The following is a 13,411-nucleotide window of genomic DNA, read 5'->3' as shown; positions in this document are numbered from 1 at the left end:
AAAAACATTTACTTTTCTTCCTGACTGTGCATTTTGTGTACAAATGAAAATTATCGTTTTTATTGCATATCTTGTCCCAAAAAGTAATAATGTGTGCCAATGTGCATGGCATGTTCAGTGCACTGAAAGTGGGCTAAATAAACTAGGTTCAGTTATATCTTTGCTTATTCAAACATGATAATGTTTTGATGTTTTATTTTACCAATAAAGAATACCAGTTTCAGTTTTGGCATTTGGTATTCCTTTAATCATGTAGATACACTGCTATTGCAGACAAGTATTCAAAGAAAGGCCTGGTTGTCAGATGTGTGTTTTCAAGTTATCTTTTTCTGTAAAAGTAGCATCTCAAATTGCACTCCTACCTGCTGAATTAAGGTGGCACTCTACAGTTTCATATTTTGCATAATGTTAGAACATTAAAGAAAAAGAATTTCCCTGGGTTTCCTCACTGGTTATACTGGCTATTTAAAAAATACCTTGTATATCTTTGGTGGTGTTCAAAAGAAGCTTTAATTCCCTTAATTTGGTGTATGATTGATGGGTGTAATATGGGTTATAGAATATACAGCTTAACCTTACTTTAGAAGTACACCTCTCAAAAATATACTATCTCCAGGTGATAATTTTAACTTCCCGGACTTCATAGATAAATTGTGAAAAAAGAGCTATTAACTATTTTTACATTTTATATATTTGGTACCTCATTCATTGCACTTTCAGAACCTGGTATTGTCTAGTCTGGCAAAATTCATTTTCCGTTTTAATAACTGCTAAGGATAGTGTACTTTTTAGAGCAATAAAGGCTGATTTTTTTTTTTTTGCACACAGCAGCAGTCATTTTAATTAGCTATGTGCTTAGATCATATCCAAAGAAATTTCAGCCACAGTACATGAAAGTAACACCAAGGTATACCAACATTCTCAACACTGTGAATGTTGCAAATGTAAACAACTTCACCTTACACCAGCCGCTCTCTCAGAAGTTCATAATATCTGCAGAGTGCGCCAACCCCCAAAACAATGGCACTAGCTGTAAAATGAATAGACAAACCTCGATCCTGAAAATTTGATGGACCCTACATAGAAGTATAGTTTCATTCTCAATGCCATATGTCCAGTCTCTGGACCACTCAGCTTGTAGAAGGACTAAAATGTACTGGTATGGCCTAAGAAACGTGGGTCACAGTTAGAATAATCAGTTTCAAGTTTCTGAGTAGGAGTAAAACATTACTTAGTATAAGTTCCAATATTTTGTTTTATTTGCTTGAAAAAGAATATACTTGTTGTTCAGAAATTTGTATGTTCTATTGAAATTTTGTACAAAACATATGCATCCAGAAAACTATAGGGTCCAGACAGATTAATTATGGTACTATGAAGTCATTATTTTTCTTATCAGAGTTTAAAATGACCAAGACCTTAGACTTATAACCCCAAATCTAGAGGCGAAAACATTTTTTTTGGCTTTTAGTCACAGTGACCTTAATCTTTGACCCCAAAATTAAAAGTCTTCTGCCTCACTCCAATTGCAAGTCATCTACAAAGTATTGTCCCAGTCTGTAACGTAGAACTGAAGTTATTATTTTTCAGTCAACTACCCTGATGCTTGACCTCAACCCCAAAATCAATAGGCTTCTTCCTTACCCCAAAATCAATAGGCTTCTTCCTTAACCCAAAATCAATAGGCTTCTTCCTTAACCCCAAAATCAATAGGCTTCTTCTTTACCCCAAAATCAATAGGCTTCTTCCTTAACCCCAAAATCAATAGGCTTCTTCTTTGCCCCAAAATCAATAGGTTTCTTCCTTAACCCCAAAATCAATAGGTTTCTTCCTTAACCCCAAAATCAATAGGCTTCTTCTTTACCCCAAAATCAATAGGCATTTTACCTTTAACCTGCATTACACCAAAATGCAAGCTATTTACAAAGTCTGATAATGGTAGATGGTAGAGAACTTGAGTTATTGTGTAGAGGCAAAATAGGGAACAGCCAGCCAGTAAGATGGCTGGACATAACAGCATGATATAATCTGCCTTACATGAAAATTGCAGCTGAACATAGTCCTCAGAAATATGTTATAATAGAGGAAAAATGGACCCAAAGAAGCGCACTGTACCTCTTTTTGTGTAAGCAGGCTTGGATTAATCATTTTTGTCTGTATTGGCACGAGTGTAATTGGTTCAAATGTCAAAAACCCTTTGTCCTTGAAGTTGAACTGAAATGAAAAATCAATTTTAACATCTAAATAAAAATGCACCTTCATATAAAAGGATAAATTTACATATTCATAAGTCTATAATGAAAATATGGAATCAAACCTATCTCTTTGTATTTCTAGAGCACATCACAAATCAATATTAGACCTTCTAAGTGGCAGACTGGTATAAAAATATCTGAGAGCCCAATATGAATTCTACCATAAAGTATGACATTTTGAAGACAAAACAATCAACCTTGTAATAATTTTGAGAGTCTCTTGGAAACTTCTGCCAAAACTTAATATGCAAAATCTTGCATTTCAACTTATACATTCTAAAGATATAGTTTGCTCTTTCTGATTTCCTGACAATTATCTTGCAATGGAATTTCATTTCAAGAAGCCTCATGCAAACATTTTAGATTACAAATGTTGTGCAACTGAGATGCAAATTTTAACTTTCCTTAATGTACACCTACCTTTGTTTCTGCCTTGATGACTAGAACACAGTTCTCTATCCGCACACCAAATTTTCCATCTTCATAATAACCTGGCTCTGTGATAAACAAGTCAGTGTAATCAATGCTAAATCATGATCATAAACCATTAGAACAAAAATTATTATACAATGTATACAAAAACTGAAATGTTTTAAAGATTCTGTTTTGTACAAATGTTAAATATAAACCATGGATCTTTGAAATACAAAATAATTTGAGTCGCATAAAAAGATATACATGGAGTGCATTAAAAAGATATACATGGAGTCCCATAAAAAAGATATACATGGAGTGCATTAAAAAGATATACATGGAGTCTCATAAAAAAGATGTACATGGAGTGCATTAAAAAGATATACATGGAGTCTCATAAAAAAGATGTACATGGAGTGCATTAAAAAGATATACATGGAGTCCCATAAAAAAGATATACATGGAGTGCATTAAAAAGATATACATGGAGTCTCATATAAAAGATATACATGGAGTGCATTAAAAAGATATACATGGAGTCTCATAAAAAAGATATACATGGAGTCTCATAAAAAAGATATACATGGAGTGCATTAAAAAGATATACATGGAGTCTCATAAAAAAGATATACATGGAGTGCATTAAAAAGATATACATGGAGTCCCATAAAAAAGATATACATGGAGTGCATTAAAAAGATATACATGGAGTCCCATAAAAAAGATATACATGGAGTGCATTAAAAAGATATACATGGAGTCTCATAAAAAAGATATACATGTAGTTATTGATTTTATTAAACTGATGTTGTTTTTAAATCATTCTACTTGATGTATAAAAGTTTTATTAAAAATAATGCCACAAAATATGGATTCACAAACATGGGAATACAAATGAAAGACACACACACACACACACACACACACACACACACATATATATATATACATACACTGTATATGTAGGGTAGATCAAAAAGTTAGAAATACAGTTTCTTCTAAATAAAGCAACCCGTTCATAAAATTTGCCAATCTATACAAGAAAATGTCATAATTTAGGACATGACATATTTTTTAAGTTCATTATGTCACATATTCAACGATGTCATCTTTTCAATGTCATATACGTACATGCTGTGGCCAAATGGCAGAAGTCTGTTTTCACACAGAATGATTATGAAATTTTATTTGAAAGGAGGAAAATCCTTTACAAAAATAAAAATTGACTTGGATGAAGTAATTGGACCTAAAGCACTTGTTAAATCTGGAATCAGGAGAAGGATGAAACATTATAATGATGGGAGACTGAAGGTATAAATAAAGGTAGCTTGATGACACCTCTTCCAAAAGAAAATTGATTCTGTGGAAGTACATGTGAAGGAAGTGAGACATTTTACTGTCTGAGAGGTTGAGGACAATTTGATATTTTATGGGGAAGTGCAGAGGAAATTCTGACCATTGAATTACAAATGCACACGGTTTGTGCCTGTTGGGTACCCAGATTGAATTATGAATGCACATGGTTTGTGCCTGTTGTGTACCCAGATTGAATTATGAATGCACATGGTTTGTGCCTGTTGGGTACCCAGATTGAATTATGAATGCACATGGTTTGTGCCTGTTGTGTACCCAGATTGAATTATGAATGCACATGGTTTGTGCCTGTTGGGTACCCAGATTGATTGATAAGAACAAAATGGGTTTAAGGATAAGGAACTGCAAGACACTGGCTTACTGGTACAAAGTAGAATGCTATAATTTCTTGATGAAACCAAGATTAACAGACAAAGCAGTAAATGGAAGCACACCAGATTACTGCTGCCTATAAAAGAATGTCTTTCCAAATCTGCTGGAAAGATTACTGCATTATGTTTTCAACACACAAGGAATAATTTTCAACCTTATGGTACTGGAGAATGAATGGACAATTCTTTGCCACAATAATCAGATGTAATTTACTTGAGGCTATTCAGAACATGTCCAGACGTACTGAAGAGGGGCTTCATTTTGTAAGTTTGTAGTGCCCACAAATTTGGCATTAAAACCCTATATCAACCAGCAGAGTCTAGATTTTGCTCCTAGCAACTTCTGGCTTTTACAAAACTGAAAGGTTCATTATGGGGAAAACATTACAAAAGCAGAGTGACGCTTGGTTGCTATGAGTGCTATCATGTGATGGGCTGCTTCACATGTTCAGAACATAAAATGGTAAATGTGCATTAACTTAAAAGGAAGTTACCTTTAGAAGGACTATGAAATTACTGTAAATAGTTCATGAACTTTTTCCACACACACACACAAACATACACACACACACACACACACAGAGTAAAACCTGGCTATAGCACCAACCCACACCAAAGGGGAATGGCAAAACTGGCCTTTGTACACAGATGACCTCTGTTCTGTACACAGGTTCATCTTTCAAATATCAAATACTTTGATCAAATACCATGCTCTAATTATCATTATTGTTTTTGATATTATTACTATTATTAGGTTTAACACCATTTTTCAGTACACAGTTGGCTATACATGGTGGCCAGCATAACTGGTGGAGGAAGAACCATGGCCCAAGGGAAGTTCCTGGCAATTTTGTCACATACATGTATTTTTCAAACCCATGACTTGATCAATCACTGACAGAGGTGAGATGGTAGTGAGCAGTAAAGTCAAGCGCTTGCCACCTGAGGACCCAATCAAGATTCTTCTATGTGCACTATTCAATTGTGTACATGTGTTGTTCTCTCCCAAATTTATCTTCCACACAAGATTACTGTATCCTGCTGACTTTAATCCATCCCATAATTAAATCATCACTGAATTAAAATTATCACTGATCTTGATTTCTTTTGCACACCATGACAAGACACTAATTTCACTACTGATTGACAGTGTACATATGACTGTAAAACAGATGATTTATTCTATGGTCAGTCGACTTCTATAAATTAGGCCTGAAAACACCTGTTCACACTTCAAAAATATTTAGATTATAAGTTGTTCAACTCACTGATATGAAAGGACAGTTGTCCTGTGATGAATATGAAATTTAAAAAAAGCCATATATGGCTATTCTTTGTTACCCATGAGCCAAAACTTTACCTTCCTTTACAGACAAGTTTTCAATACTGAATGACCAATGACCCTTCTAAAAAAAGGATGTTAACTCGTATCACTTCTCTTTGTTCTCAAAATTGGCTATAATATCTTGCTCACACTTAATAATATCATGAACCTGACTTTGCCCAACTGCTGTGACTACACAACTACTTTTTCCACTATTCAGCAAATTATTTGCTTTGACATCCTCTTCTGTAAGGATAAAAAACCACCTCAGTTTTGAACCTGACATTGACACCTTGGCGTTAGACTTCAATTCACTTGAAATACCTTCACCTCAATTTTGAACCTGACATTAAAACTTTGGAGTTAGACTTCAATTCACATGATATGCCTTCATCTAAATAGTGCCTTGCTCATCAAACAAAAGTTGTATCTGCACATATAGAGTGGATACTGTTGATATGCTCCAGTGATCAATTAAGGTTGTGGATACTGTTGATATGCTCCAGTGATCAATTAAGGCTGTGAATACTGTTGATATGCTCCAGTGATCAATTAAGGCTGTGGATACTGTTGATATGCTCCAGTGATCAATTAAGGCTGTGGATAATGTTGATATGCTCCAGTGATCAATTAAGGCTGTGGATAATGTTGATATGCTCCAGTGATCAATTAAGGCTGTGAAAAACCACTGTTTGTTAGGAAACATTTGGTGGCTATCTGCAGAAGGCAGGTGTCCATCTTACACCAGACATTTATACAGGAAATTTGCCATGGGAAAATTAGAAGGGCCATTGTGACAAGGTGACCATGTGTGATTCTGAGAACATCATATCAATTCAGACTGGTTGTAATGATGTACCATGACAAATAAACTAGAGTCTAGTTTTCATATGATGTCATAAACTTCCAAGTTTACTATTCTAGCAACCATCTTTTGGGTAATTTTCTTGTATGAAAAGCATTGCAAACATTATGAAAGAATCATTTATAGGGGCTTTTATGTCTCTTTAACCTAGCTATAGGAAATAAATCAGTATTGTAATGAAAACAATAAGTTAATGAAATCATAATTCTGGAGAATGTGTACTGTGAGCTGTTGCCAGCCCATACCTCCAAAATGCATGAACAACCCAACTCATTATACACACCCTGTCAGATCTTACTGGTTCACAACTATCAAATTTAGTCATACTTTAACTCTGTAAAATAATCTAAGCTTAATTAAATAGATGAAATGGTCAGATTCACAACCCATCAAAGGTCAGACTTTTGTGAAAATGGACATATTCTGCTAGTAATTCACCCAACATCTTGCAGGACTCAATCTGACAAAGAATTTTAGTCGATCTAAAGTGTGGTCAATGTCATGTTCACCAGACATGATGCATTATCTAAGTCAACAAGGGCCAAAACCTCTTTTGAAAAATCATTATCAAATTTATTTAAAAAGCAGGGAACCAGACTAATTATTCCCACACTTAGCCTGCTTTGCGGCCTCATCGTAGGACCCAGCATCCCTATCAACAACCATATCATGAGAACAGACAGACACCACTGACCTATATGTAATCAGCTGTTATATTGACTGCTTGATTAGTAATGATTGTTCTGATCAAAAACAAACATAAAAGGAATATTTTAAGAAAAACGGATTGTTGCTACTGGTGATAGATGCTACAGTCCATAAACCAGGCTAGTGTACATGTCATGAATTGCCGTTGTAGTACCGAATTTGACATAGTGGTCGTGTATATTGTTTGTCTTTAGTCTAGAGTTAATTCATATTGCCTGTGGTAAATAAGGTCATTGCCTATTAAACCAGCAAGAGAGAATCGTTTGTGGGATTTGATTGATAGCATTCAAGACTTGTGATGTTTGTTGTATTCCCCTCCCACCAGGTGTTAAGTGATTACATCCCAATCACAAAGCTGTTGTCTATTCAAGTTGTTGTGACCGGGTTACACACTTTGCTTATAGAGGTAATCCCTGTATGTCATCTTTGAATGAAGTTGTTGACTTTTGTCTCTGAGTAAATGGTTCTGTTTCTGGATGTTTCTTTTTATTTCATTAATTGTTAGATATGCAATGCACATGAATAGATTTTTCATATTTTCCCACAGTCCAGTCAAAACCATCTTTACATTTGATATTATAACTGACAAACCTCCAACTAAAAAGAGACAAATTTTAAGGCTGGAGAAAAGTGAAAAAGAGCAGACCACTTGCAAAAAAGCAGTTTAAACATTGGTAAAACAAATTTAGGTTGTCATATGCTAAAATATGTGACCATCAAATGTAAATGTGATTTCATGTTTAATAATAGAAGTATATCTTTACTGCCATATAATTTTGTTTTTAGATGAATGCATACAATATATTAGCAAGAACTATTAATAAAGAATAGAATATATGTACAGTGATTGTGGTCATTTTTCTTGAAATTGTTCTGAAACTGGATCTTGGAAATTGGTCTTTTTGTACAAACCTGCTATGAGAGACCACCTGTCTTGAGAGACTGCTTTTTGTTGGCAGAAGGGGCGGTTTCTCATAACAGGTTTATACTGTACTCAAAAAGATGGCTGATGAAAGGCCCTACCTATTGGAAAAGGACAGCTGATAAAGGGCTCATACTGTGTGCAAAAGGACAGCTGATAAAGGGCTCTTACTGTGTGGAAAAAGTCAGCTGATAAAGGGCTCTTACTGTGTGCAAAAGGACAGCTGATAAAGGGCTCTTACTGTGTGGAAAAAGTCAGCTGATAAAGGGCTCTTACTGTGTGCAAAACGACAGCTGATAAAGGGCTCTTACTGTGTGGAAAAAGTCAGCTGATAAAGGGCTCTTACTGTGTGCAAAAGGACAGCTGATAAAGGGCTCTTACTGTGTGGAAAAAGGACAGATGATAAAGGGTTCTTACTGTGTGCAAAAGGACAGCTGATAAAAGGCTTTTACTGCATGAAAGCACAGCTAATAAAGGGATGTTATTGTCTGGAAAAGGTCAAACCTGCATTTTTTAAAAAGTTCATTTAAGAGCTTACTTGAATAGAGCTTCATCACACTCCTCCTCCAATGTTAACTGAAGAGTTTTTAAAAGTCAGTGAATCATAAGACCACAATAACGTTGTTAATTAGATACATCGACTTAAAGGCAACTCATGCAAAATCTTACTACACAAGGACTCTGAAAAAAGATTGTTGAAACAAACAAAAATGTGGATGATAAAATATTTAGCTTTGCATTTTATGTTGTTTAAGGATCAGAACTGTTGGAAATACTCAGTTTGGAGAAGAAAAAAATCTGCTCATTTCTGAACTGATGAATATTATGAATGAGATCAGACTGAAGTTGAAAACCCCCCCCAAAAAAATATGGATGTTGGACAGATCTCAATCACAGACAGAAAGATAGACTTACAAATGGAAGTAAAGACAGACAGATGGACACTATCTCTTTATCACATCACATAGGTACAAGGGTAGAAATACTGAACCAACAAAGGGATTAAATATGTTACCATCTGTGACAATCATGCCTTCCTGTAGTGGAACCTCTTGGAGATTGATCCGCTGTGCTATACCACATGGACCTGAAACCAGATATATCTGTAAATATTTGAATACAGATGCTAAAATCACTCTAAACAAAGATGGAAAAGATTTAATAATTTAACTGTACACCACTCATTGACAAGATCTGTACCAAACGGTGCTTAATATCTTTGTGCTAAGTGTTATCCTCATTCCTTTGTCTAATGTTATCCTCATTCCTTTGTCTAGTGTTATCCTCATTCATTTGTCTAGTTTTATCCTCATTCCTTTGTCTAGTGTTACCTTTTGAGTGTTGTACTTGAGTACTAAATTCACTTGCATGTTCTTGGAGTTCTTGCAATGGAGACAAATATATATCTGAGGCACTCTTTCACTACCAGTGTTAGTGACCCACTAGGTATTCTGGCTAGCTCCTGAGGTCATTACTGTAGCTGGTTTGGGGTGTGACAATCAGAGCCTGGTGATGATGCAGCCCAATGATAACCTTTCAGTTGATGATTTGGGGATACAGGCCAAATTTTTGTTATTTTCTTTAAAGATGACTGATTTTATAAGCTGAAACTATGCATATATAAACGCTATAACTACTTTCTGTGATTATTTTATCCTACTGAATTCCACAAGATTGATTAGAAAAATCCATGGATTGAACATAGAATGTACTATTCTGAACATTAAAATTTGTCATTATTTTACGGTTATATCTCAAATTTGGACATAATTATTTACCAATGTTTAATTAGTCATTATGTTCTACTAGTTCTGAAAATGCTGTTGGTGATATCTGTAAAAACATTTAAGTTTTACATGCTTGTACATTATGGATGCCTCATTGTGCCTTTTTTCTTTCAAAAATTGTTGGGCTTCTCTTTCATACATTTTGCAACAGAGTTACTAGTTTCAGCTAAATATCTTTCATTTAATACCAGCAGAAAATATTTAATGAAGTAATACATCTCTTCTTCTAGCAATACTAGCAAAGACAGCAAACCCCTACTTTCTTATATCTTTGGAATCTGCATGTATAAAAGAACAGACTTGTCTTTATAATGGGTAACCTTGACCTGACATAGTAATCTTTTGGGTCAAATTCACTTAGCAGCTTATGAACCAGCCAGATGTCTGTACCCAAACTGTTATTTTAATAGGACAAACAGTATTAAGAATAATGAAACCAATCAGTTCTTAGTTCCAGGCCCGTTTTGGGGGCAGTGAACAGGGGCATTATTATAAGATGGCTACAATCCACCATCCAAGCTGCTGCCACCAAAATTTTACACTACATGAACGTCATATACTTTTCCTGACAAAGAACCTCTGGATACAACATTTAAAACAGCTGGTTGAAGCAAAGACTCTGTCTTCCTGAAAGATTAACATCAGACTTGTCATTCAGTGTAAAGACTCTGTCTTCCTGAAATATTAACATCAGACTTGTCATTCAGTGTAAAGACTCTGTCTTCCTGAAATATTAACATCAGACTTGCCATTCAGTGTAGATCAGCTCCAACCCAATGTTATTAAATTTAGTACATTTATTCATCACAGTCAGTTGAATTTGCATAATAAATTCTCATGATTTTGATGCAGAGTGAATTACCTCTTTTTACATACCACACTCCTGTCACATCAAAACACTTTGAGGGGTCTCTCAGGGTATCAAAGGTTCAATGAAATTGGAAAATTAAAAGATGCTTACCCACCCACTCGCCCTGCTGTCTCATCTTATCTCATGTGACCTCTCAAAAGTCTAATCAGTCACATGGCCTATGCATTATCTCATGTGACCTCTCAAAAGTCTAATCAGTCACATGGCCTATGCATTACCTCCTGTGACCTCTCAAGACTAATCAATCACATGGCCTATGCATTATCTCATGTGATCCCTATAGGTTCAGTGAAGTTATCATCAAACTTCAACTCGGTAAGTATCATTTAATTTTCCAATTATATACCTGCTCCATGTTTAATAATCCCATCGATAGATAATTGATTTTTTTTGTGCAGAAACCATTTCTTTTCTGACAGATATAGTGAAGGCTTTTTCTGTACCCAAAGTGAAAGCCATCTAGAGCTTGGTGTAGGTCAGTCCATAATGAAGAACTGTTTTTTTCCTCCTTTCAGTCTCAACAATCTTGACATCTAACCTATTAAGTGAACAATCAATAAGCTTCTTCCTTACCCCAAGACATGTACTAAGTTTGGCAACATTTTTCTTATTTCCATTTAGAGTGATCTCAGTCTTTTACCTTGAAACAGATTTGGTTCTTCTTTACCCAAGAACAAGCATTCCACAAAATTCAGTAAATGTAGATGCTGGATAACTCAAGTTACTATACAAACCATTTCTCTTCTTTCAAAGTGACACTGACCTTGACCTTATGACCCCAAAAGCAACAGGATTCTCCCTCACTCCAAGTAACAGCCATCCACAATATTTGATAACTAGATGGTGTACAACTCAAGTTATTGTACGGAAACCATTTTTCTTTTTTTTATCAGTGGGTCAGCTGCCTCAGTGTGACCTTTTGACACCAAAATTGATAGGATTCTCCTTCACACCGAGTGCAAGCCATTATCAACAAAATTTGGTAATTGTAAAGAACTCGAGTTATTTTGTGGAAACCATTTATCTTCTTTCTGTCACAGTGATTCTTCATTACCCCAAGTGCAAGCTATCTGCAAGGTTTAGTAACGGTAGATGGTGAAAAATTCTTATTATTGTGTATTGTATATTTAATTAAATTGTTTGTTAGTTTTTGTTGGTTTCTTTTATTACATGCTATTATAACAGTGTATGCTGGACTTGACCTTGTCCAAAATTGAGTTCATTTCTGTTTGACCCAAATTGATTTTTTTATTTTATTAATACATAGCTAAATTATTCTCTATGTGTACGAGTTTAAAATCAGTATTTTTATTAATAGAAGTTAATATGTTTATTTGGATCTAGGTATATCTCTAGGTTTTGTTATTTCCTTTGTGAATTTTACATGGTCCAGGTTCTGGTTTGTATTTTATAAACATCAGGATCATTCTAGAATGTTATGTTCCATTAGGTAATAGTAATTTTGTAAATAATGCCAACTGTGAGGTCAAGCAGAGAATTATATTATCTATTACTGAGATGATTTTTTCAGTCATGCTTTAAGATGTAGAATTTTTATGTTGTATTTTATGTTGTGTCCAGTATTCCATTTATGGGCTGGATTTTTAAAAATTTCTTCCAATTAATGAATTCAATTTTGATTATTTTCTCTGGAAAAACAAAAGTGCTCTGATAAAATTCTTGGATAGAAATATTCACTGGAATTTACAGTGAATTCAAACCTGGAATTATATTAATGTGATTCAACAAAAGACTGTTGGCACTTCAACACTCTATGAACTACCACAGACACATCATCGCCGTCAATTTTTAGAGTTATTCTGAGTTGTACCAAATTTTATTCAGGACTTTAAATTACTAGAACTTGTGTCTCTAATTCTTGGATTATTTTGGGATTTAATCTGCAATACTGTAAGTTCTTTTTTCTCATTTTCACTTAGTATTCTTGGGAAATAAATTATTTGTTAAATTTTACAAAGCTTGTTGTCTTTCACTCTATTCTTACTTGTAACAGAAAATTGGGGGCTTGTCCTCGAATACAAATTTTTCTAAAATATTTCAGGAAACTTTGTTTTGAAATTTAAATTCACCTTGTTTTGGAATTTTTTCAATCCCAGGTATTATTTCACATTCTAGAAATCTTTAGTGAAACCAAGAAGCTTTTACAATGGCATCTAATGTGGAGATCTTTATTTCAAATCCTACCCAGGAACACTTAGACTCCTTAAAAAAGGATGAATTACTTCAGCTTGCCAGAAAATATGATCTTTCTGATGCAAAGGCTTCTTAACGAAGCAAGAAATAATATTTCGTGAATAAGAATGTCTGTATCAGACTCTAACATGAAAGTGAAGGAATTAAAATTAAAATACAAGATGGAATTAGAGTTAAAAAGAAAACCTGAGCTTCAGAAAGAGAAAGAGGAAAAACAAATGCAATTAGATAAAGAGGAAAGAGAAATGCAATTGGAAGAAGAGAAAGAAGAAAAGCAAATGTTGTTAGAGAAAGAAGAAAAACAAA

The 13,411-nt window shown here is 34.5% G+C and overlaps 1 protein-coding gene across 1 annotated transcript in view; it reads right to left on the bottom strand.

Moving 5' to 3' along the window:
- The window catches only part of LOC149795640 (xaa-Pro aminopeptidase 1-like), a 101,309-nt gene that overhangs the window by 6,546 nt on the left and 81,352 nt on the right, over window positions 1-13,411 (bottom strand). Inside the window, exons 20-22 of the mRNA XM_089965469.1 lie at window positions 9,249-9,320; window positions 2,676-2,752; window positions 2,116-2,214 (exon numbers count right to left, since the gene is read on the bottom strand). Of these exons, the coding sequence (XP_089821595.1) occupies window positions 2,116-2,214; window positions 2,676-2,752; window positions 9,249-9,320 (248 nt within the window). The remainder of the gene's footprint in view (window positions 1-2,115; window positions 2,215-2,675; window positions 2,753-9,248; window positions 9,321-13,411) is intronic.

Source organism: Sinohyriopsis cumingii, chromosome 7 (genome assembly GCF_028554795.1).
Source record: "Sinohyriopsis cumingii isolate HCF-2022 chromosome 7, ASM2855479v2, whole genome shotgun sequence".
In the NCBI taxonomy this organism is placed as follows: Eukaryota; Metazoa; Mollusca; class Bivalvia; order Unionida; family Unionidae; genus Sinohyriopsis; species Sinohyriopsis cumingii.
Note: the sequence above shows the minus strand (reverse complement) of the source record. Positions and strands in the feature narration are given on the sequence as shown.